This window comes from Felis catus, chromosome D3 (genome assembly GCF_018350175.1).
Source record: "Felis catus isolate Fca126 chromosome D3, F.catus_Fca126_mat1.0, whole genome shotgun sequence".
Classification (NCBI taxonomy): Eukaryota; Metazoa; Chordata; class Mammalia; order Carnivora; family Felidae; genus Felis; species Felis catus.
This window is the reverse complement of record NC_058379.1, coordinates 53,354,384-53,380,324: the sequence shown is the minus strand read 5'-3', so window position 1 is coordinate 53,380,324 and position 25,941 is coordinate 53,354,384. Positions and strand designations below refer to the sequence as shown.

Below are 25,941 nucleotides of genomic sequence, written 5' to 3'. Positions count from 1 at the left end.
TGGCTTTTTAAGGGGGCTTCAGGAGAAATTATTGAAGATTGGAAATCCGTAGCTAGCTGTTCTTCTTTAAAAATATTATCTGGAAGTAGACTCTCCATCACAATCACATTTGGTTAAAACTTAACTAATATGCCCAAGTAGTGCTTTAATGAAGGTAGACTTGATGTAAATAGCTTTAACTACTGTGGAAGAATGCTCATGCCCCCATGTGGCAGAGTTTCTGCGGTGTCTCCTGAAGTGTTACTAGAGGTTACTTAAAGGTTTTAATGATTCATTGTCACTTGTTGCATCCTCTATATTCTCATTTTAAGCAGTTAAAATTAAAGATTTGGAGCGCCTGGGTGACTCAGTCGGTTGAACGTCCGACTTCAGCTTAGGCCATGATCTCACAGCTTGTGAGTTTGAGCCCCACGTCGGGCTCTGTGCTGATAGCTCAGAGCCTGGAGCCTGCTTCAGATTCTGTGCCTCCTTCTCTCTCTGCCCCAACCCATTCGCATTCTGTCTCTGTCTCTCTCAAAAATAAATAAACATTAAAAAAAAAAGATTTAATTTATGTCAGTAGTTCTCCAATGTGCCATTGTGAACAAGAGGCAGATACACACACACACACACACACACACACACACACACACACTCACACACTCTATTAATAGGAAGTCCCTATCTTCCAACCATAGATCTTCTTAAAATGTCTGTTAAGGTGGGTAATAGTTTTACCCTTCTAAAAAATTCAAGGCTGTATCATATTGATTCTTAATTTAATTTCACACGTGCTTCTGCAAAATCCATTCTAGCCATTTGCCTGATTTGTTTGATGATGTCACAAATCAAAACACTCTTGTTTTCTCCCTTTTAACTTTAAAGAAATTTCTTTCAGAAAGACTGTCATTGTACTTGGAATTTTAATAGTATAGTAAAAATCTTAACTGGTCTTCTGCTTTAATTGGTCTTCTGAGTAGTAGGTCAATGTTAGGAGCAGTTTAAACATTATAAAAGCTTCTTTAGGACTTGTTCTGGTTGAATAAGTTGATTGTGAAAGTGTTCACTAAAAGTTCACTCCACTGAACAGAAATACTCGGCATCTTTAGGTTACTGTATTCGTATAAGGGAGTGCTGGACTTCTGTGCATGATCAGGTTCTTTTCCTGGGGCATGAATAAGTTTTATGTGAGAACATTGAGCTTGATTAAGAGAATTTATTACTGAGTCAAGACCACAACTGGAAGAAAAGAAAGAAATGGGGAAATCCTCTTTTCCCCTTTACCATCTCATATTTTCTTTCTTTAAAAAAAAAAATTTTTTTAATGTTTACTTATTCTGAGAGAGAGAGAGAGAGAGAGAGAGTCAGAGTATGAGTGGGGGAGGGGCAGAGAGAGAGGGAGACACAGAATCTGAAGCAGGCTCCAGGCTCTGAGCTGTCAGCACAGAGCCCGACGCAGGGCTCGAACTCACAAACTGTGAGATCATGACCCGGGCCGAAGTTGGACGCTCAACCGATTGAGCCACGTAGGTGCCCCTTCCATCTCGTATTTTCAATAGTGACCCAACAACCAATGCCAGCTTTGGTAAGAGTTGGCTTACTTTTGTCAACCTTTGAAAACTTTTCACATGGTTCCTTCACTGGTGGTAACACTGTTCTCTGGGGACAGTCATTGTATCAGCTACAGATAGGGATTGGTCATAAGAAAGACCCGGCTGCAGTGGCTTAAGCACATGAGGCTTTATATTCTTATGTCTGGAAGTTGGCTATCTGTGGCTGTGGTGGAGAGTGTCCTCACAGGCCTTCCATCTTCTGTTCTGTCACAGAGTTTTAAGTCTGAGGTTGTTATAGGGCCCCGGTCCTTATATTTGTACTTGGGTCAGTAAGAAGGAGGAAAGAAAGAGGGAAGAACAGAGGGACCCTTTTAAAGAGACTTCCCAGAAGTTTCACATGCCATCTTTGTTTAAATCTCGTTGGCCAGGACTTTGTTATAACGGGCTATAAATTACAGTCTTTGAGCTGGATACACTGGTGCTTTGAATGAAATTGGGGTTCTATTACCTAAGGAGAAAGAGAAAACGGAGTTTGAGTAGGCAACTGTGAGGCTTTTGCCATGTTCACTGATATTGAACAATTGGTATAGTTAGTGTACTTTACTAGATACTGGAGATACAACATTAAGAACAATATCCTCCCTTTGTATGAGGATCTCTAGGCTTTTGGGAGAGATGGAAGCATACATGGCTATTTATAATACTGTTATTTCTTTTTTTTTAAGTTTATTCATTTTGGGAGAGAGAGAGAGTGTGTGCATGTGTGCGCGTGCAAGTACGGGCGTGTGTGAGTGGGTGAGGGGCAGAGAGAGAGAGAATCCCAAACAGGCTCCATGCTCAGCACAGAGTCTGACCCAGGGCTCAATCCCATGACCTTGAGACTATGACCTGAGTGGAAATCAAGAGTCAGATGCTTAACCGGCTGAGCCATCCAGGTGCACCAATATAATGCAGTTTATTTCTGCACAGACATACAGATATAATCTGCAAAAAGGAGATAATGGCCAATAAGGTGTACAAAGAGCTAACTGAACTCTAGGGGAAAATCGATTAACATGTATTGGCTCATTTAAAATTTAACACTTGATCGCAAATAGATTGTGATATTTCTAAGCACACATTTGATTTCAGAAAAGGGTTTTTAACCTCTTACCTGGCTTTCTGAAGCAAATATAAATACATACTGTATGTAATACTTTTGTAAAGAAATTACACACTCTCATGATCAAATGATGCTTTGCCTTATAGCTACAGAGATAGTCAAGTTTAGAAAACAAGATGTAATCAGTGAATAATTACCGAAGCAGAGGATAGTTGTCATGCAGCGTTAGAAGTGGTAGGTTTGTTAGAAATAACCCAACACACTTCCTCGTTTGATAGATGCAGGGTCTGAGACGCCACAGGCAACATACCATAAGGCAGTGGTAAACAGGCTAGAACTCTCACTGAGTTTCTGTACCTGTTTTAAGCTGCCGTTTGTGGGAAAAACTACGCCCTTGAGGGTCCTTTTTCCATTAGTCATAAGGTCCTATGAGAGCTGAGGAGGGGACCTGCCCAGCAGTTTTCATTCTGTGTCTCTCTTTCCTTCAGGTGTGGCTCTAGAAGAGAGGAAGAAGGCTGGGGGCCCAGAACTCATTGTGTTTTCATCCATCCATTCATTAGATGAAATAATGTCTATATTTTACAGCAGTTGTGGTAGATCAGTCTCAACTGCATCTATCATGCATAACCTTTTAAAACTGCTCCTGATTTTGAAAGCAGTGGTTCTACTTGATGGACCTAAGCACTTTTGTGGGAATAATGATTTTGTGGGTTTATTACAGTATAGTCTCCAAAAGCTTAAATTGTTGGCTGTATTATCAGTTGTGAGGTGTTCATTTACAGTAATTTTTTTTACCATGTTGTAGATACTTTATTAGATACTGGAAATCAAAGGCAATTTGATTTCAAAAAAAAGATATTCAGACTAGTGGCAGGGGTTGAGTGGATGGATTTATACATAATACATTGGGATGACATAAGTCCCACTGGACGCAGTACTCAAGGGGTGCGGAGACTTTTCTGTAAGTCTGGCAATGAGTTGAGACCCTTATGATCATTTGTGATGATGTGGCCAAGAATAACATGTTTAGCTCCAAAACTTTGTGTTTAAAGGAAGTGAATATATTCCTGTTGTGTGTCTTTGAGGTTTGTTTTATTTTTAATGGTTCTTTAAAAAATGATGCAAGGGTACTTTGCGAAAGACTCAGTCATTCTAGCACTAAAATAAAAAGTGAAACAATCCTCCAGACCTCCTGTTGCCACCAGGCTTCCCAGGGGGAGCTATCGTTAACAGTTTGTTTTACAGAAATGTCTAGAGAGCTTATAACTTCTGTGAGTTGGATGTAGATTTATAGAATCATAGCATGTGGCTAAAAGAAGGAGCCAGACATTAATAACAAGAAATAATAAATTATGCACAATAAGAAAATACTCTTATTTAAAGTTAACTACATGACATGAAGAAATTGCTTGGGAATTTTGAGAATGTTAATATTTATCTGCCTCAGGATTATAAGAAAATGAATCTTCTGAACAGGGACAACCTTATTTATCTGCTGTTTTTAGCTCCTACAAATGCATAGTGTATAGTAAATGCCTACTATAGTACGAGTCCCCATAAATGAAGAAAAGTTTTTTGAATATAACTTGAAATTTGATCTATATCTGGATATATTTTTTAAAAAGCATCTTAAGGAGGGGTGCCTGGGTGGCTCAGTCGGTTAAGCGTCCGACTTCGGCTCAGGTCATGATCTCACGGTTCGTGAGTTCAAGCCCTGTGTCGGGCTCTGTGCTGACAGCTCAGAGCCTGGAGCCTGTTTCAGATTCTGTGTCTCCCTCTCTCTCTCTGACCCTCCCCCGTTCATGCTCTGTCTCTCTCTGTCTCAAAAATAAATAAAAACGTTAAAAAAAATTAAAAAAAAAAAGCATCTTAAGGAAAGAATCAGAACTTTAATGGACTTACACTTGTTTTATGTTCAGTATCTTAAATCATTCAGATATATATGGGGGACATATAGGGTGTGGACTGCTAGAGGGGTCTCAATGCTCTTGGTGTGTCCCTGGGCTTACAAAACAATTAATGTCCACTAAACGCCCCCTCCCCTTTGGGTTGGAGGATTTTCTTTGTTGAGTGCTTTCCAGGGCTCCTCTGGAGAGGGGCATTGGGAGGATTCTGTCTCTGGGGCTTTCCAGCTTCCTGGTGGAATAGGCCTTAGCAGTTGTACATCTTATCGTGGGGTTTCCTGGCAGTAAATGCACTTCCCTTAAAACCTTCCCCGCGCCCTGCCAAATTCATAACTGGGATTTCCATGTAGTCCTTTAGAATTGGACCTTCTCCTCCAGCTTCTGTCTTCTCCTTGGTACCAGATCCCCTTATACCTCCTCTTGCAGCCTCTGCAGGGTCCCGTCCAGCAGGTGTGCCTGGGGGTGGGGAGAGTCTCTTTGTTTGCTCGGAAGTGCCATCCTGGAGCCCGGGCTGCATCCCTTGTCAAATTCATTTTGATGATGAGTGAATATCTATGTTAGGCAAAAAGTATGCAGGTGTTTGGTATTTGATTATTCTAATATAATTCATATTCAGTTGCCAGGATTCTACCATTTTTCCACAGTGAGAGGGTTTAGCTTTTCCAGTTTAGTGAGGTATGTGATTTTTACCTTTTGCCTTTTGCTTGCTGGTCACTGACAGGCCTCTTTTTGCAGTCACATGCCTCTTCTCCTCTTTCTTCTCTATTTTCATGCAGACCAGTTCAGATAGGAATAACTCTTTCAACAGAGCAGATTACTGGAGATTGAGAGAATATCTTTGCATTTTCCTAAAGTGTCTGCTAGAGCTTCATTTCCTGTGGGGACACGGTTTATGACCTAGGAGACAGACAGTAGTTTGATCAGCTGTTTCCGAGTCTTGTCTCTTACTGCGTGTTGGTCTCATTCTCTTAGACTGGCCTCATTTTACATAGAGGTCATGGTTCTCAGGCCTGAATCTCAGAACCTTGTTACAGAAAGGGCCGAAACATGATCTCTTTGGTTCCAAGTTCAAAATTCCTAAGGTTCTAACTGTCCCAGGTTAAGTCACATGCACATCTCTGAACCAGTCACTCATAGCTCTAGTCAGTGAATATGTATATGGGCTCCAGATTGTTCTGAGCATTTCTCTAACTGAAACCTGAAAATGGCTACATGAGGTAGGCACAGGTGGGAAACTACATTGTCTTGCCCTGTGCCACAAAGCTAGGGCATTTTGGAGCAAGGATTTGAACTTCCCATTTGACGGTGGCACCCTAACTAGTGCCCTGTATGCTGTATAACTTGCAGTATCTAAAAATAATGGACCTAACATGAGATAGAGCTTCACAGCTCCCCAGGGACTGCAACCTGCTATTGGGAATGAGTAATTTAAAGATTTAAAATGGGGGGCGCCTGGGTGGCTCAGTTGGTTAAGCATCCGACTTCAGCTCAGGTCACGATCTCGCGGTCCGTGAGTTCGAGCCCCGCGTCAGGCTCTGGGCTGACGGCTCAGAGCCTGGAGTCTGCTTCCAATTCTGTGTCTCCCTCTCTCTCTGCCCCTCCCCTGTCCATGCTCTGTCTCTCTCTGTCTCAAAAATAAATAAACGTTAAAAAAAAATTAAAAAAAAAAAGATTTAAAATGGACCGTATTACAGAAGTAACTTGAGTGGTAAATCTCAGTTTCTTAAGTGTGGGGTGGTGAGAAAACATTACTCCCACCCCTCTGCTCCGTGGTTACTAGAAGCACTGTGCTGTGACGCTGTGGTTGTCCAGGATACCCTTGGCCATTTGACGGTGGAGAGGATTCCCTGGTATACTTTCACATTCCCTTTTGATCTTGCTCAGCCGGGGGAGGGATGGGAGCAGGTGTTCTCCTATGGTTACAGATAAGCCTGCTCTGTATGTATGCACAGATCTGGCCAGGCTGCTCTCTAGACTTTTCCCCAGTTCCCTTGGGAAATCATGCTGAGAGGTCTTTTCTAGCAGCAGTGAAGGGTGGATGGGAGAGTAGCCACGGCAGCTGCGTTTGCTTTTCTCTAGTTCTTTGTAGATAATTGCTTTTAAGTACTTCTGTAGATTGCATACTGTAGGCCTTCTCACAGTGGTAGTGACATATTTCGTACTAGGAGCAAAGCAAAAGGCAGTTTTTTGGTTGTAACTTTTTTCTCTCTCTCCAAGATTATCCTGAAGGCAATAATTCAAGTGATTATCTTGTTCAAACAACAACATATCTTCCGGAAAACTTCACATATTCACCATATCTCCCCTGCCCAGAAAAACTGCCTTATATGCGTAAGTGTCATCTAATTTTGACTTAACTGTTTGCTTGTGTTATAATAAAATAATACAAATCATATGGTTTTAGCACACCATGCTCAGATCATTAACTGTGGGTGCTAATGTTCATGTTATGTAGCATGTTACTTGATATTTCTTTTTTGGACAAAGCATTTTTTTGGGGTGGGAGGGAGATTGAAAAGTTGAAGAAAAAGCTTATCGCTTACCCAGAAGCAACCTCTATTGTGAGTTTGATATGTGTTCTTACAGGTTATTTAAAAATTTTTTTTTACAGAAATAGGTAGACAGTTATAATGTCTCAAAGGTGTTAAGAATTTATATAAATTGTCTTAAGATTACAATTATTTCTAGAATTTGCTTGCTTAATTAAAAAAATTTTTTTTAAATATTTATTTTTGAGGGGCGCCTGGGTGGCGCAGTCGGTTAAGCGTCCGACTTCAGCCAGGTCACGATCTCGCGGTCCGTGAGTTCGAGCCCCGCGTCGGGCTCTGGGCTGATGGCTCAGAGCCTGGAGCCTGTTTCCGATTCTGTGTCTCCCTCTCTCTCTGCCCCTCCCCCGTTCATGCTCTGTCTCTCTCTGTCCCAAAAATAAATAAACGTTGAAAAAAAAATTTTTTTTAAATAAAAAATAAAAAAAATAAATAAATATTTATTTTTGAGAGAGAGAGAGAGAGAGAGAGAGCCAGCATGAGTGGGGGAGGGGCAGAGAGAGAGGGAGACAGAATTGGAAGTAGGCTTCAGGCTCTGAGCTGTCAGCACAGAGCCCGATTCAGGGCTCAAACTCACCAACCGTGAGATCATGACCTGAGCTAAAGTCGGACTGAGCCACCCAGGCGCCCTTCCTTAATTTTTTTAGAACTATCCACATTGATACATATAGATCTACTTATTTTCCTTAATTACTGTATTGTACATGTTTGAATAAGGGTACTACATTCCATTTACCTTTTTCCCTGCTGATGGAAATTTACATGGTTTCCACTTTTTTGCTATCGCAAAGTAGTGTTATTGGGAGCAGTACGGTACAGATTTCTCTGCATGTAGTACATATATGCTTGAGGGTTCATCCCTAGAACTGGAGTTGCTACATAGGCTGGCTTGGTTTTGCACCAAAGGAGCTGTACCAGTTTATTTTTATTTTTATTTTCATTTTTTTCAAGTGCTTATTTATTTTTGAGAGAGAGAGACAGAGAGCACGTGAGCAGAGAAGAGCAGAGAGAGAGGGAGAGAGAGAATGCCAAGCAGGCCCTGTGCTGTCAGCACAGAGCCCATTGCGGGGCTCAATCCCACTTACTGTGAGATGATGACCTGAGTCGAAACCAAGAGTCTGATGCTTAACCAGCTGAACCACCCAGGTGCCCTGGAGCTGTACCAGTTTATATCCTCAACATCAAAGCATGAATGTAACTATTTTGATATTGATAGAGTTTTAAAAATTTGCTAATGTGATAAAAATATATTTTCTAATTTGTTAGATAAAAAATGACATCTCATTGTTTGGATTTTCACTTTTCTCATTAGTAATGGGTTTGAGTAACTTTTGATGGGATAGTGAGTGGTTTTGAATTTTCTCTCCTGTGACTCAGTTGTGTGCTTTATTGATTCCATATTGGTTAATTGGGCTTTTGTCCTGATTAATGGAAGTTCTTTACATATATTCCAACAGTGACCTATTGTCTGCTGTATGTATTGTATAACAGCTTTTCACAGTCCTTGGCTTGTCTTTTCATTTTGTTTATGGAATCTTCTGTTTTATAGAAGTTTAAAGTTACGATATTTTCAAGTGTATCAATCGTGTTAAAGTTTTTGCTTTTTCTGTCTCAAGAAAGCTTTCTATATTACACCAAGGCCGTACAAATACTCTTTTATTTCCTTCTAATAGTTTTACCATTTTGTACTCAACTTTTGTGTATGAGATAGCAACAAAGATGGTGTATTTTAAAAATATGTATTTTTAAAAATACATATTTTTTCAAAATTATGAAAACAGTACATGATCATTAAAAAGCCCACTATAATCACTCAGAAGCTGCAGGGCTATCATTTTGGCATTTTTTTCTTTGTATGTTTCCCCTCCCCCAATTTTAAGCATGCTCTGTACAGATAAGCTTATATGTTTTTATGTAATTAAAAAATTAAATAAATATCCTTTTGAATTGCTTATTTATCCTTGGGTTCTAAAGCACTCAGTATCAAAATGTGTTTTTTATGTCTTTACATAAGTATTCTTTCTTGAAGAAATTGGCCTTTGCCTATCATATTTCTAAACTGAAAGTTTATCGTTGGTAAATTATTGAAATTATATATTTACAATCAAGAGTCCCCTTTCAATGTCATCTAAGGCCATGGGCCTCAAATTTGGGGGTGCATCAGAATCAGCTGGATGGTCTTAAAATTCAAGTTGCTGTGCTCCACATTCGGAGTTTCAGACTCCATACATCTTGAGTGGGGTCTGAGAATTTTCATTCCTAACAGGTTCCTGGGTGCTGGTGATCCTTGGGCCACACTTTGAGAGCCACCAATCTAGGGTACGTCCTACTCTAGCCACCAGCCTAGAGTAGGCTATATCAGGCCTGAGGAACTTTTGTGATTCTTGGTCCCAACCTCTAAGTGATTTTATTAATCTGACAGGGGGCATGGGTATTTTAAAAAAGATTCTCACTTGACTCGAATCTTCCTGTCTCTTTGCTGTCTTATAATAGAGAATGAAGCTATGATTTTTGTGGCCGTGTATTTGTCATTACTTTGTTATTGTAGCCCTGGTTTTCTAAAAATGAATGTTTTTGTCTGTGCAGTACTGAAACCACTAAGTAATGTTCTGTTGAAATATTGATTACAATAATTTCATTTTCATAATTTGCATATTCAAGGGTTTACAGTCTTAGGAAATCTTTCTGTTCTCAGTTTAGTTGCCATTTTCTTAATTACTGCTTTATGGGTACTAATTAAACTCTGTGTAAAAGCATCTGCCTGCCAGGCCTTCCTACTAGCACTGCTCTCCTCCAGCCCAGAACTTGTAAATGTCCCTGTCGTGGTGCTGGAGAGACTCTGTCAGGCCTGCTGCGCACTCACTGCCCTGTCACTGAATGTCCTGCTGCTACTGCTCCTTATCACTGCTTCCATCAGAGTCTTCTTCACAAGAGAGGATCACACTGGTTGGGCGAGCCACCTTTTCACAGAAGGCCTCCTCACGGGCTGCTGGCTTTGGGTCCAGCACCACCCCCATGTCGTAGTTAGAAGATTGGTCATGTACAAATAACTACTTAGAACGGGGCCGTGGGAACAGCCAATATAATGAGGCTTCTTCCAAGAGGGTCTTACTTGAGCCATCCAGGAGAGCCCCTTCACTGAGTCATGTGACCTCTGCAAAATAGAGCCTCACTTTACCTATCTGAAAACTAGGGAGTATCGTATCAACTTCACAGTGTTGCAAGGATAAAAAGAAGTGCAGTGCTTTAAGCTTGATAGACATTAGTTTGATATTCTCTTTCTTCCTCACTGCTTTGATGGAGCTACACATTGTGATGATCAAGGGAATGAGAAACCTGGGAGAAATGGGTGGAGTTAAGGGGTTTTGTACTTAGCTATGTATCCCTATTTTTTTTTTTTTAAGTTCACAGGATTATTTCCCATTGATAATAGAGAATGGCATACCAAAATACCTAAGTGTAAAATCTTTTTATAATATCGCACAAAATAATTGAATGCAGTATCTCCCTAAATAATAGTTAAACGAAGTCCGTGTAGGGAGAAGATCTACTTTGATGAAAACTGTCCAAGTATGAATGATACTTAATTTTCCTGTAATTTTCACCAAAAGTGAAGTTGAGGCTTAACATTGGTGTGTTTGATTATCTAGCTGTAGCTTCTTTTTTATTTTTCTCTAGTGGAGCAATGGGACTGCCAGCACTGGATTACCATAGAGATAAACTTGTGGCTTTTCCAGTTGGAATTTAGATAAAATGGATTTCATGGATTTCAGCAATATTTTACATTCAGTCAATTATAGCATAAAATCTATTTTATAATTTTTTTTAATGTTTGTTTATTTCTGAGACAGAGAGAGACAGAGCATGAGTAGGGGAGGGGCAGAGAGAGAGGGAGACACAGGGTCTGAAGCAGGCTCCAGGCTCTGAGCTGTCAGCACAGAGCCCGATGCGGGCCTTGAACTCAAAGATCATGAGATCATGACCTGAGCCAAAGTCAGACGCTTAACCAACTGAGCCACCTAGGCGCCCCTGTAAAATCTGTTTTAATGTGTGTTATTTATACAATATGAGTGACTTCTTTGTCACTGTTAGTATTTATAGATCCTCCAGAGGGCTAATCCATTTTCAGCTTTCTTAAATTTATGTGAGACTCTCCTTGCTAACAAAGTAAAGTAGAAATTTCACTTTTTCCAGACCTAAAAAATAACAAGCGCTTAGCGTGGATGGATGGTTTGATTTTTGTGAGTGAAGCAGAGTGGGGAAAATGCCATTTGTGTACTTTGCATTAAAATGAAGGTAGACTTGCCTGGAGTTTTCCTATCTCTTAATTCTTTGAACAGAATACATTTCCAGTAACTTTCATATATTTTGTCCTTACTGTTTGTGGAATATTTCCCTTTATGGTTTAACCTTGGTAATTGCTACAGTTGCTAGACTTAGGAATATAACAAAAGCTATAAGGACTTTTTGAGATGAATTTCAATAACTCAAATGAAAATCAGGAGAAAGGGACAAGATAAGTACACTTCAGAGAAGCTCAAAGAATATGTACTATGACAAACCATCACGCACATGTGTACTATAAAAAGAGATGGGAGCCATTTTCGAGTAAACCGTGGCTGCACATGTAGTGGCCTTGGGTTGTTCACAGGGGCAGGCAGAGGAGACACAAAGCTGAATGGCCCTGTGTCTAACAGCCAGAGCAGGTAACACGCTCACAGAAAAGCAGCGTCCTCACTATGAATGGGTTATTATGTGATGAAAGGGAACCTATGGTTCATTCAAAAAGGAAAAGGGAGATGTCAGTGAGAGGGGACATTGTAATTGGCTCTTGCAAGATAGTTCACTAGTAGCTGAGGTAACAGTGTCAGAGCCTGAAGGGTTCTGTGAGAATGGAGGGTGGTCTGCTGTGACCAGGGTGGGAAGTGAGGCTGGACAGGGAGGGGAGGGGCCTTGAGGGCCATGTGGGTTCCAGGAGTCCCTGGGCATCCATGAGATAGGCCTCAGAAGGAGCAGGGCCCTTGAGCATATATGCAAAGGGTTGATTTGTGGCCTGTGTGCCTATCTCTAGGATGAGTGTGCAGTTTTCAAAGGGTCTGGGGCAAAAAAGGATAAAACAAAATGAACAAAGACCGCTGCTTTAAGCAGATGAATAGTGTGACTAAGATGGTATTCAGAAAGATTATTCTGATGAGAAGTGGAAAAATGGATGAAAATGGGAAAATACTAGAACCTGGAAGACCAGCAAGGAGCTTTCTGCCTGGGCCAAGAGGAATGACAAGAGCATATGCTGAGGCTGTGGCACTGGAGAGAGGACAAGGCACCAAAAAGAAGCTCTAGGGGTACCATCGGCTAGATGTGGTGGCCAACCATGGGATCAGGGTTAATGAGCAAGTTTCTGGCTTGGTGATTGCTAACTGAAACAAGTAATGGAGGATAAACATCACATTTGGAGAATAAGGAAGTTAATGCGGAAGTTAGGCTTGGGCCTTGTTTAAAGCTCAGGAGAGTTAATTTGGGGCCTGAATTTCATCAGAGAGATCTGGGCTAGAAACAGAGGAAGTGAGACGGGAATGCTAAGGGTGGGTCCCTGGAGAATACTGGCACTTGTGGGGGCAACGGGTAGTCAGTAGCAGAAGAGAGAACTGTCAGGGACATGAAGGAGTCAGGGAGCAGTGTCCCAGAAGCTAATGAGGACACAGTTTTGAGGAGAGAATGTTCTGTCTTGTGACATACCTCAAAGCAGATGGAATGAGGACCTGTGACAAGCCATTGAGTGTGGCATAGAGAAAACAGAGGCGACACCAAATGCAGTCTCAGTAGAGGGGTAGGGTAGGGTGCAAAAGACACTGTCCGGAGAAGTGACTCAGAGGGATATAAAAACTTGTTGGTTAAAAAAAAAGTGTGGTGGGAAAGGGAAGTAGAATGGAGGAAGGTATCTGGAGGAGGTGGGGGCAAGGGGAGAACCCTTTAGGAAGATACGGACTTGAGCAAGTTTTGGGGAATTCCAGAGAGACTCTCGAGATGGTAAATATAAGGGAGCAGAAGGGAAGTATCCATGGAGCCAGATTCTGGAGAAGTTTACAGGAAACAGAAGTAGGTTCAAGTCAAGGAATTAGCCTTGGAAAGCAAGAACCTCTTCTCCCCCGAGGCAAGAGTGTATATAGTTCATTGGGAGATGAGGTGGAGAAAGTTAAGGGGGTTCATGCCTATTCAGTGTTCCTGATAAAGTGGGAGGCCATATACATATGAGAGGTGGGCCAGGAAGGCGGGACTCAGTGGTGGGCAGTTCCCGCAACTGAAATGTGTTCATGTCCAGCTGTGTGGCCACAAACATGATTCAGGGGTGTCTACTGACATAGGAGCTTTGAGAATGGGTCCAGTAACCTTCATTCTAAACAGCTATGCCTCGTGATTCTTAGCCATATGACCAAAATTACTGAGCTGCTTATTAGAAGACCAGATAGCCTGGGCAAATGAGGATATAGCAGAGAGAAATTTAAGCCAGAGCTGACTGGCTTTGAATTCTGACACTGCCAGTCCTCCTAGGTAATGGTGATGCTTAAGCTATGAATACAGATCAGAGTTTATAAGGATGATGTACTAAATAAAAAAGAAAGAAAGAAAGAAAGAAAGAAAGAAAGAAAGAAAGAAAGAAAGAAAGAAAGATAGATATACAGGGGAGGGGAGAGTACCTCCTGGTCAGTAAACAAGGCTGGATATTTGAAGGTGGTACAATTAAAAATCACAAACTTCAAAGGAGGTGAATTCATGAAAGAAGGAAGTAAGTGTGTGTGTGTGTGTGTGTGTGTGTGTGTGTGTGTGTGTGTTTGTAGAGTGTAGCTGTAAGTCTGCAGAATACTTTCTTTTATCCCCGGCTCCAAGATTGTAGACCTAGGAAAGCAAGCATTTGGCACAGTTTGAAAGGGAGAACACTTTTTCATTTAAGATGAGGGGTAGGGTGGTATTCTAGGGAAGACACTGAAGTACAGTATATGGAAGCTTCTTGGCAATGAAATGGTTCCAGGAAACATTTGAAATCACGGGAGGAGTATATGATATACCATATTTTCTTGACAAGATACATTATAAATTTCATAACAGCTTTTTGGGAACAAGAAAGAAGCAGTACATTAAATGCACACATTGTAGGGTGTGTCCCTGTGTCAGGATGCGAAAACATAAGTCAGTGCATATCTCAGAGTTGAGGAAATACAATAATAGTTGTGGATTATGACACTAAAGGAGATGGTCAGTTTATCCATAGCTGGGGACTAAGAAAACAGTTTGGAAGACGTGATAAAGGCTGCGGGGCTTTCAAGGGGGGACCAAAGGTTCATTGGGTGGTTTATGAGGGAAAGGTGAGGACAAAAAGCAAAGACTGTTAACTGGAGGTTCAGGTAGTCATTCAGAGTAAAGTGAGAGAAAACTATAAGCAAGGGAAGAAATTGGGTGTTAAGAGCTGTGTGTTGTGACCAGGATTAGGAGATGAGAACTTGGGCTGTATGGAGGCTGTTATTTGGGTCATTTACTTGTGGGACACATGTTGCACAAATGGCTTACAGGCATATTTTAGTACCTGGTAGAGCCAAGGGGTGGAAATAAAGTAGGAAGGAAGCAGAAAGAGAGGTGAGACAAGATTAGACATGGCCAGCTTTGCCATTCCTACCCATTCATCCATCCATCCATCCATCCATCCATCCATCCATCCATCCATCTATCCAGTGTCCAGGCATTGCACTTGGCATTGGTGATGTGTGGCTAGAAACCACTCTATGTTTAGAATACTTAGATTTGGTCACTTCAGGAGTAGTTGAGTAAGAAACCATGTGTGTAAGTAGGCATAAAATTCCAGAAGTCGAGAAGCCTAAGTAGTTCCCTATTGGGAATAGGCAGTTTCTAGTGTTGGCCTCAAAGGAGGCAGTGGGTGACTGGGGGGGGTGTGATGCCTGATGTAGCCGTTTAGCCTTGAGCTGTGTGTGCTCAGGCAGCAGCCCAGGGGGAGTGGGAGAGAATGTGTATCTTAACATAAAAATCCATTTTTTGACTTTGGAGAGGAATTCACCCGATGGGATATTTCTTTGGGAAATTCATGTCTTTCTCAACACTGTCAATCAGATCTTTGGGTTGTGCACATTTGAAACCCTGAGGGCAAAGTGGTGATAAAAATCGGAGTATCCAGAATTAGGCTTTAGATACCAAAAAATAGATATAGGCCCTGAACTCAGTCACAGGAAGCTGTGGATTTTTAGAGAAAGCAACTCTCTGGCTAGAGATAACATGCCTTACATTTTACTTGAAATGTAAGAAAATGTAAATATAGGTAATTCATATGCATTGACTATTATTTTAAGAATTATGTTTTAATAGAAAAAGTAATATCCTAAGTCATGTCATGTGATATGTTGTAGTCCACACTACCATGAGCATGTGGTTTGGGCCTGCACACACCTAACGGACCCCAGACCCATTTAGGTTTCCAAACTGGGTGGCATTATCACATGTCTTGCTAATTCAGCATTAGAAAATTATAGTAAATACCATATATAACCAATGATGCAACTAAGTTTTTCTCAACACATAACAGAAGTAGTTTGGCACCAGGCTTTGTTGACAGGACTGATGGGTAGCTTACAACTGACTTTTGTTCTTCCACTTGACCTGACCCTCTCGTGAACTGGCAGCCCCGATTCTATTCAGGCACCGAGTTCTGCTCTTTCCTTTTAACTCCATCCAGTTCCACCTTCCAAATAGTGAAAATCAAGATTTGATAGATTATGTTATTTACACTTGTGTGCTGATTGGTGGCACTGCTGGATAAATTGATTTCAGAGACTATATTTTTGACTTTTTAATTTCTTTTTTATTTTTTTAAAAATGTTTATTTATTTGTTTTGAGAGACAGGGAGAGAAAGCATGTGTAGGGGTGGGGCAGAGGAGAGGGAGAGAGAGAGAATCCCAAGTAGGCCCCATGCTGCCAATGCAGAGCCCGACATGGGGCTCGATCCCATGAACTGCGAGATCATGACCTCAGTCGAAATCAAGAGTTGGACGCTAAACCGCTTAACCGACTGAGCCACCCAGGCGCCCTGACTTTTTTATTTCTAATTGGGGAGAGAGCGTACGTTCTCACTGGAAAAGCTCAGGTTAGCACAGGTGCTGAGTGAAGATTGGGGGTTCTCTGTGGAGTGCAGCGGGTCCTTTTTCTTCAGTTGCCCTTGGCAGCCCAACAAGTGAAATAAAGGGGGGCTAGTCTGGCTGATTGCTTACTTTTTTACACGTAGAGAAAGTTTTATCCTCTTCTGGTTTTAAAGCACTGGAATGCTTCTTTGAGTGAAACCTGAAGGGGACATCCAGTATGTAAAGGAGGTGACAGTCACTTCAGTGGGTGCAGTGGTGGGAGGACCCCAAGTCCTCCCTGAGAGATGTTTTTCTAACTGAGGATCGTTTGGAAACCATGTCACCAGTAGTTTTCTGCTTCGTGCCTCTTCCTGGCCATTCTCTGTAATGTTCCCCTTTCCCTTCACTTCTGTGCATGGCATCTTTCCCCTAACACCTTGTGTTGAGAAGTGAGCTGGTGTATTGAATTAAGAATATGCAGATTAGGGGCGCCTGAGTGGCTCAGTCATTTAGGCATCCAACTCTTGATCTCAGCTCAGATCATGATCTCAGGGTTTGTGGGATTGAGCCCCACATTGGGCTCTGTGCTGACAGCATGGAGCTTGCTTGGAATTCTCTCTCTCTCTCTCTCTCTCTCTCTCTCTCTCTCTCTCTCTCTCTCTCTCTCAAATAAATAAGTAAACATTTAAAAAAAAAAAAGGAAAATGCAGATTATGACCCGCTGGATGAGGTTAACACAAGCCATTCACGTGGGGTAGGCAGGTAGTCCCTCAGCATCTGAGCTCCCACTTTTGGGGAAATGAAATTCAGGCAGTCATTTTGACTGGAGTTACAGTTTCAGTACACCCACTCACAGGAAACAGAGTCATAGGGTTTAATTACAGATCCCAGAAGCAGGGGGGCTCAGTGAGCTGGGGGAAGGGCAGTCTTCTGTTCCAGGTTGAATGAGCAGGAGATAGAGAAAGGTAGCCGGCACCTATCACTTATAGGATGGGACAGAGGTCACTTAACTTTTTGGTGGGCTTAACTCTAAGTGATTATTTTAAAAGATGCCCTGGCAAAAGCAAAAAAGAAATTTATGGCGGAAATCCTAGACTCAAGTCCTTATCTAAGTGACAGACTCTGGGTGTGAGCAGGGTTATCATAGTGTGAAATGCCTAGGCAGCAACTCAGAAAAACAAAGTTGTTTTTGCAGAAGAACAATAGTTGTTTTTCTCATCACAACTGACCCCGTGATGCCTAGGCATTAATCTTTAGGGAAAATCATAGGCACTATCTCAACGGTGGAGGTATTATAAGCCACTGGCAGGGTTTTGATCACCCAGCACATGAAGCACTTAAGCAAAGCAAAAATGCCAGTCAGCAATATCTATAGACAACAATTGGAAATGCTGTTTGTAATGACCCTCTCCATTTGTTGAGGTCCAGCCAAGAAAATAAACCAAAGCCCTTGGATAAGGTTAAGGTAGGTATTTGTTTAAAAACTTGGGTAAGATGATGGAATACATATACCTGTTGGGCTATCTTTTGTAAATGTGTCTGAATGTTTCCAGAATTATTAATATTCATGCAGCAGATGGGCCCTTTACAGCACATGTAGCTTCTTCCCTGGCCAGTAGATAATCTAAAACTAAACGGTTATCCAAAACTGTCTGCTGCATCAGGGCTGGGCTTTGGTGTAACAGTCCAGTGTGTTTGGCAGGGTGGCTGACAGGTTGCTATTTATCTTAATAATTTGTTGTCGTGTGCCTAGTGGGGTGGCAGCTAGCCCAGTCCCAGTGAGGGATAACAGCAGACCTGTGCCCAATATAATGGAGTTGAATACTGTATGCTTTTCACGTGAGGGGGCAGAGATACGGATTGGGGGGTCCTGTTCAGCGATGTGTAAGGGTAGCTCCAGGGAGACTGAAGTACACTGGTAGGAATAGACAGGACTCGTGGGGGCTGGCGCGGAGGCAAATGCATTGGAGGTTGAGGGAAGAAGTGCACATATGGAGAGCCATGTATCTATGACAGCCCCAGGGCATTGGACCCACAGTGGACACTAACTGCTTAATCAGGGAAGCTAAAGTAAGTTGGAAGTCCCTCCTGGATGGTTGGGCATTGAGGCCCAAGGCCACAGGGGTGGTTCTCCTTGGGACAGGGTGTAGATCATAAGCATTCATGTGGTGTTGGTTCCTGGGCAGATACGGAGGATTATAAAAGGCACTGGGGGCTCCTGCCAAGCATCACGTAATGTACTGCAAAATGTCCTGCATGAGAGCAGTTGAGCACCATGGACAGAGGTCAGGCAAGCCACAGGGGCATACAGGGAGAGCCTTTTGCTGGTCAGATGGGGGCAGGATCAATATATTAGCTTCGTAGGCCACTAACTCGGGAACAGCCTTTGTTGAGCCTGGCAAGATGTCTGGCAATTCTAGCAGCCCTCGAAATAAGCTGTGATTTCTGCCTATTGTATAAAAAATATTTAAGACTGTCAGAAGACTTGAATAGGAGGATTGTCTATTTTGTGTGTCCTAGTGGATAATTAGTGGGTAATTGTCCCTACCAGAAGAGAGACAAGCTCTGGGGAGTTGCTGGGTCCCTAGGGCAGAGGCCTTGGCAGCTTCTACTCTCAGAGGTCAGAGTTTGGGAGCCCAGATCCTGGTGCCAGGGCTGGGACTTTCCAAGCGGTAATGACATTTGCCTTCAAGGTGGGCCGGTGGTCTCTTGAAGAGCCCACAGTGCCTGAGCAAAGGCTTCCGGCTTGTATTTGAGCTGTCCTGGATTAGGGGCCCATGATCTCCAGAACCACTCACACAGAGGGACCTTTGGTCATCTAATGAGAGAGTGAGCTGAGTTGAGGTGCCACTCCTCCATGGGGACTGAGAAGGGGCCTGGAAGCCCTAATATCTCCGGGGGCCCTCTGTTGGGTTCCTGGCTGAAGGGGGGAGAGGGGCCATTTGCCTTTACTGGCAAACAAGATTTGGGCTTCAGGAAAATTATCTTTTTCATGTCTAGCTATAGCATTAATGTGGTCTAATGCCTATTTTGCCATATCTAACATTGCTGTGAATTTTAACAGTATGGCCTTATAATTGGGTGGGGGTGCTTTAAGAAGAACTCCTTAGATTCTGACCCTGAGGGCACCCTCTGGGTTGGAAGTGGCCAAGGGGGTCCGTGGAAGCATGCCCATTAGCCCATCCCAATTTTATATAAGCGGAGGCATGCTTCATCTAGGCTTATCTACGCGCAGGGAACCCGAGCTGTAATAACTGTGATGGACGGACGGGCCTGGTGCCAAGCCATAGAAACACACATCCGGTGAGGCAGCTTCTTCCTCTCATCTCTGTGGACTCCGGAGGCTTGTGGGGGAGGTCTCTTCCTGAGAGTCTATTCCTGTTTTTGTCTGCATCTCCTGCCCTGGTGGCTCGACGCATTTGGGAGTACTGTCGCTGTGGTGACAAGTCCAGAAGCTCCTCTAGGGTGTCTGTAATAAAATAGGCCCTCAATACCTTGGGTTGTTTTTTTGGTTCAAGTTATGAATTTTGAGGACTTTGGCCAGTCTGGCCAGGGCACGCATCTCAGCCACTGTAACCAACAGTTCAGAGCCAGTTCCAAAGACCTGTAAGAGCCAATTTGCACCCTTCTCCCCCTTCCTATGGGCAGATTTTTCTAGAAAACCCTTGCATTTCTATTCTGTATAATTAACTTGTCTCCATTTCTTTTCACCCTGGTGGTTGGGCGTTTTGGTTGGAAGGATAGCGACAGGGGACACCTGGGATGGAGGTTGCCTCTTCCCGGACTCGTGCTGCCACACCTGCCTTTCTAGGTTGTTCCAACCAACCCTCCAAGTGGTCGGGGTTCCCCTCCACCAGTGCAGCAGTAGCTGAGGTACTGGGGAAAGCTCCCAAGCCGCAGGAACGTAGCACCGGTGATTAGGCGTGTTGATATGCCATGCTGTTCGGTAACGAACAGGCCACCTGAGCAGGGGTCTTACAAATGTCTAGTGGTTTTTCAACCTCCACTGGGAACTTGGGAGGAGCCGGTACCATGTGTTCAGGGGCCCTGCTTTTGTAGTGAGAATGTGTCCTGCTGTACCACACCAAGGATGGGACTCCTGACATCCCATGGGGTTGGGGGGTGATTTGCGACAGCAGCAAGCATTGTGGCAGCATAGGAGGTTGTTGACCTCAGCATTGTGTCCACCCAGAGGTCCGTGATGCCCCTGGCAGAGTCACCTCTCTCATGTGTTAGGGCTGGCTTTCCAAGCTCAACACCCTAGTCCCAGCCACCAACAGCGTGGGCCCAGCAGCCGGCCACACCTGTGGCACTAATCTAAGAGAACTCCCTTCCATGTCCCTGCCACTGCCCTGCCCTGTCCACTGTCCCTGCCTGGGGAAAGGCGGCAGGGTCCTGCTATTTCCGCTAGCTCACCTTGGCCCGGTGCTGGGACTCTTGCATGTGAGTATTGCAGATTACCTCCAGACCTGACACACAGCAGGGACTTGTTTAGGGACTAGTGGGAAACACACCTACTGCTGACTGGAGCCTGCTGGTGGTCAGCTTTTCAGGGGAGTCTGCCTTTCACTGCATCGACAATTTAGGGTGGGGATTTGTGAACAGTACGCAGCGGTGCAAAAACAGTACGTACCAGTGCCACAGACTGCAAGCAAGCAGTGGGTTCCTTCCCAGGGAGACTCAGTGGTCTGGGAGAGGAAGTTAGTAAGCCATTTGTAGCTCCAGGGCATTGTATGGGGGTACACACTGCACCCACAATCCCATCATTACCACCGGTTGTGTTGAGAAGCAGAACTGGTATATTGAATTAAGAATACCCAGATGCCACCCACATGGGGCAGGCAGGCGCTCCCTCAGCATCTGAGCTCCCACTTTGGGGAAATGAAACCCAGGGAGTCATTTTGACTGGAGTTACAGTTTCAGCACACCCACACGAAGGAAGTCGAGTCACAAGATTTAATTACTTCCAGATCCCAGAAGCAAGGGGGCTCGGTGAGCTGGGGGAAGGGCAGTCCTCTGTTCCAGGTTGAATGAGCAGGAGAGAGAGCAACTATCACTTACAGGGTGGTTGGGGCAGAGGTCACTTAACTTTTTGGTGGGCTTAACTCTAAGTGATTATTTTAAAAGGTGCCCTGGGGAAAAGCAAAGGAGGAAGTGATGGCAGGAATCCTAAAGTTGCATTCTTATCTCAATGGTGAGACTCTGGGTGTGAGCATGGTTATCATACTTTGAAATGCCGAGGCAGCAGCTCAAAAAAAGAGTTGTTTGTCTCATCGCACCCCACCCCACTAATTTTGTGCCTCTTCTTCCTCTCCTCTTTCGGATCACGCTTTTACTGTTCCCAGTGGTGGCCATCCTATCTTGGAGGCCTGTCCCTTACCACCCGTCCCCCCTCACCCCCCAAATAGTACTGTTGCTGTGACCACTGGCATGACAACTTCATGCCACTGGGTTGTCTTTGGCCTTCAGCCAGTATGAGATTAAGATTTCAGAGGAAAGAGCAGCAAGCACATAGGAAGGCAGCTGAGGGCCTCTGAGGACGGTGCGTGGGGGGCAGGCAGAAGGGAGGTTGGACTCTGGATGCCTCATGCATTAGAGATGGTTAAGTGGTGGGCACCGGAGGCCCCGCCCATTGAGGAGAGAGACGTAAGACTTGCCTCTTCGTTTGCCAGTGCGTGTGTGTTTGAGATGAAAACGCAACAGCAAATGAGACTGGAGGACCCTGCTGACAGTAATGATGATTACAGCTGTTAAAGCAGTCAAGCTGGAAAAAAGGCCAAAAAGATTGGTTTAACAGTGCATATAGAATACCAGCCTCAGTTACTCATATGAACTGCCTATTATTTATAATGACTGTCATTTTAGCAATCATGCATACCATTAAGTGCATTAGATTTATTTGTGTGAATTTTATTTGATTACAGTGGTAGATTCAGTCTTTGTCAGCTAAGCTGGTACTTATATTGATCAGTCGTATGCTGTGACCTCCCCTTTCTCTTTGAGTTCATACGTTACTCTTTCCTTTTAGGTGAGCCTCATCTTTCTAAGATTAGCTACTTTGCATATCTTACCACCCAAAAGGCAGGGTAAAAGGCCACAGACTAGTCAGGAGAACTGGCAGACGTTAGAAGGTTGCACTTCTTTCCCCCCAGCTTACCCTTTGAAATGTAGACATTTGTATTTTATTTTATTTTTATTTTTAAATTTTTTTTAAAGTTTATTTATTTTGAGAGAGAGACAGCATGAGTGGGGAGGGGCAGAGAGAGAGAGAGAATCCCAAGCAGGCTCTGCACTGTCAGCGCAGAGCCCGACGCCGAGGCTCGAACTCACAAAACTGCTAGATCAGACCTGAGCCAAAACCAAGAGTCAAATGCTTAACCGGCTGAGCCGCCCAGACGCCTGGCATCTGGTTTTTACAATGCTTCTCGCTGGCATGCCGGAGTGTTTAATGGAAGCTACTGATACTCCTGCCTAGTTAGGAGGAAGGGAGGGAGGGGAAGAGACGCAGTTGTGAAACCTCAGGATACAGAACGACAGGAGGAAAGGAGAGGGCTCTCTCAAAGAGGAATTGAAGGTTTTCTATGTGGAGTCATGGCCAGTCAGGCTCAGACGACCTGAAATGGGAAACCTCATTTGTTGGTATGTATTTTATGAGATGAAGAGGTTAGACCTAACTTAGTTCTGTTAGTTCTCAGTTCTGTTTCCGACTGAGTTAATGGAAATGACTTTCCACCCGAGTCATTTGTCATTTCAGTGGTACACAACAGAAAAGCTAGTAGTAAAAACACCTCCAGTAATATATTTGTTAACTCAGAAAGTGAGTGCCTGTTAGGCCAGGAATATCTTAAAAGCCTGTAGTTTTCCAGTTTTGCAAATCAAGGGGGTACTGGGTAGGTGCTAAAAATATAAATTGCTTAAGTTGTGTTTGCAAATTCTCTCTCTTAAGAAATGTCAGTAGTGGACAGTAGGAACAGCTAACGTATATTGAGTGTGTACCTTTGTGGTTGATGCTGTTGCTTGATCCTTCTCATGGCACTGTTTCATCTAGTGGACACAACCACACGGGGAGGCAGGTGTTACCATCTGCTTTTGCAAAGAAGGAGGCTGAGGCACAGAGAAGTTAAATAGTGTCCCCAGTACACAGAAGGTAGGATTTGGCGGTTTCCTGCCAACCTAACCGCTTAATTAACACTTACAGACTGTGCTCTCGTGCTACCTAGGTTGACTATGTGGAAATTAAAAGTAGTTTTAAAATATGTGACTAAATTGTCAAATTACAATAATAAGCTAATCTGTAATGACGTGCAAACGTTTCCCAAAGAATATTAAAAATATTTGCTGTATTAAACAATTTGATTTCTCTTATCTTTGGCTGATTTACCAAAGATAGTGGAGTGATTTTATAATTTATCATCCAAACTAAAACTGAAAGGGAATGATACTAACAGTTATGGGGTGATAACAGGAATAAACTGTACTGTCCTGGCAAGTAAGTTATGCCATCAGCCCTACCGATTGTTGTTTGTCTTGCTTCGTATTAAAACAATTCTTCACGTGTTTGACCTTCTAGGGGGATTCCTCAATGTCAATGTAAGTGAAATCAGTTTTGATGAAATTCATCAACTCTTCTCCAAGGATTTAGATATTGAGCCAGGAGGTCACTGGAGGCCTAAAGACTGTAAACCCAGATGGAAGGTGAGGTAAATTTTTTCATAAGTAATATAATTGTTACTGTGCATTTGAGGAAAAGTGTGCTTGATTCAGAATATATAGTGAAATATATTTGTCTTGAAAATGTAAGGCAACAGAATTTTTGTATTTAATGTATAGGTATTGACAGTTCAGATAGGATTTAATAGTGTTGCCTGGGAAGGCTGTAACCACACCTCTGCGTATATACAAAACATGTGCTCGTGCGTTGTCTCTTGGAGATCCTGGTAGTAAATGCCTCATTTGAGATTGGCTTGGAAAACAGATTTTTTTGTCACCATTCTGTTTGGAATGGGCAGAGGCTCTGACTTTTCTGCCTCCTGCTGCTGTCCGCAATGCTCATTGTCACCTGTAGGCATGGCCCTACCGAGTCCTGGAACTGTGACTTCCAGTTGGGTCTCACACTGGGGTGTTCTTAGAGTCTCAGCATCCTCAAGAGGCTGCTTGCAGGTCACAGTGGGACACAAAAAGGAGAACTTTGGGTTCTTCACCTGTGTTTCAGAAGGCAGAGCACAAGCTTTTTATCTTTTTGACTTGTCAGACTTCTTCTTAATGTTTTGTTTGAAAAACTCTAAGGGAATGGTCTGCCTCTGCGGTTTAAAATCAGTTGTAAACCCTGATTTAAATCAGAGTTGCTTACAGTACTGTGAAATTCGCGAGTGGGTGCATATTTTTATATATATATATATATATATACACACACACACATATATATATATGTTCCTGTAAGGTGGTTATGTTTGAGTAGGAAATAGCATTTACAGAATTCAGGTGAAAACTACAGAGGATTGAATCAATAGTTATATCCTGGAGGATTGTGATATAGCCTTAGTTTGGGAAAAGTTTTCAGTTCCTCTTTTGAATATTAGTATTTTGCTAAAATATTTGTCTTTTGGTACAAAGAAAAATCACTGCTGTGAAGGAGAATGTAGATAAAAGCGCTCTGACTTAATTGGCCTTGAACTCTTTGTGTTGGGGAAGTGTGTTATTTCTATCTGCATCCCTAACACCAGATAACACTATATTATCTTGTCTAAGGTAAGCACTAAACCCAGTTTTGCTGAATTGAGGTTACAAGACAAATAAATGTCTTGTTACATTTTTTTTTAAGTTTATTTATTTATTTTGAAAGAGAGCGCATGAGCAGGGGAAGGGCAGAGAGGGAGAGGGAGAGAGAGCCTTGCTCTAAATTATTAAATAAATGTTAGGGTGTTTTTTTGTTTGTTTGTTTGTTTGTTTGTTTTTTTGGCTCAAAGAAGTTGTGAAACTACTTAAATGGATTCCAGTACAAATTTTGGCAAATCATTTATTTTACAGTTGTCTGGTCAGACTCTGTTAATAAATGAATCTTCATATTTCATGATTGATTTTTCTCACATTTGTATACAAAATAGGACCTAATTTACACAATTCTACTTTTAAAACAAATCCTGGGCAAATAAATTATTTTTCTTGGGTGATGAGTATGTTGAATGCTAATAAGAGAAAAAAACATCATTAATCTCAACAGCTGTGGGGTAGCAAAGAGGTTGGTCTTCTGACGTGTTTAGGTGTGGGGTACAGCATACTGCTTAGATGTGCATTGTGCGCTGTGGTAGAGTAATTTGGGATTGGGAACATTAAGTGTTCTTGTTCTTCCTTCATTGGTCTATATCAGACATTGGATTTAAAATTTTATGGTTTGCTTTCTTCTTCTCACTTTCCAGGAGAAAGGTATATCACACACAAGTAGTTCTATTTAAAGATTTTAGTAGACTATAAACTCCGTGTGAATGACTAGGTAACAATATTGAAAGTGGAGTTCCCAAGAGCAAGCTAATTCAAGGATCTAAAAATAAGCTTATTTTATTTAGGAACCGTATGGTAATGCTGTTGTTATTTCAACTTGATGCAAACCCTTCTCAGAATACAGTTTCTGGTTCTGAGCTATGCAGTTAAAAGTATGAGAAGAAATTTGGACATGATTCAGAGGTGACTGGTACTTGCCATGTTTAACTAATTAAGGACATTCTCCTTCTCTCCCTGCC

The 25,941-nt window shown here is 42.7% G+C and overlaps 1 protein-coding gene across 4 annotated transcripts in view; it reads left to right on the top strand.

Annotated features, from left to right (window-relative positions):
* The window catches only part of B4GALT6 (beta-1,4-galactosyltransferase 6), a 67,868-nt gene that overhangs the window by 23,307 nt on the left and 18,620 nt on the right, over positions 1-25,941 (top strand). Inside the window, exons 1-3 of one of the 4 annotated variants that reach the window (XM_045042023.1) lie at positions 6,756-6,869; positions 23,253-23,351; positions 23,775-23,899. Coding sequence is in view for 2 of the 4 variants with exons in the window: in XM_011288058.3 (XP_011286360.1) it covers positions 6,756-6,869; positions 23,775-23,899 (239 nt within the window). In the remaining 2 variants the exon portion in view is untranslated. Of the gene's footprint in view, positions 1-6,755; positions 6,870-22,704; positions 22,844-23,252; positions 23,352-23,774; positions 23,900-25,941 lie in introns of those variants that run through there. The other 3 variants (XM_011288058.3, XM_045042022.1, XM_045042024.1) reach the window with 3 other exon arrangements.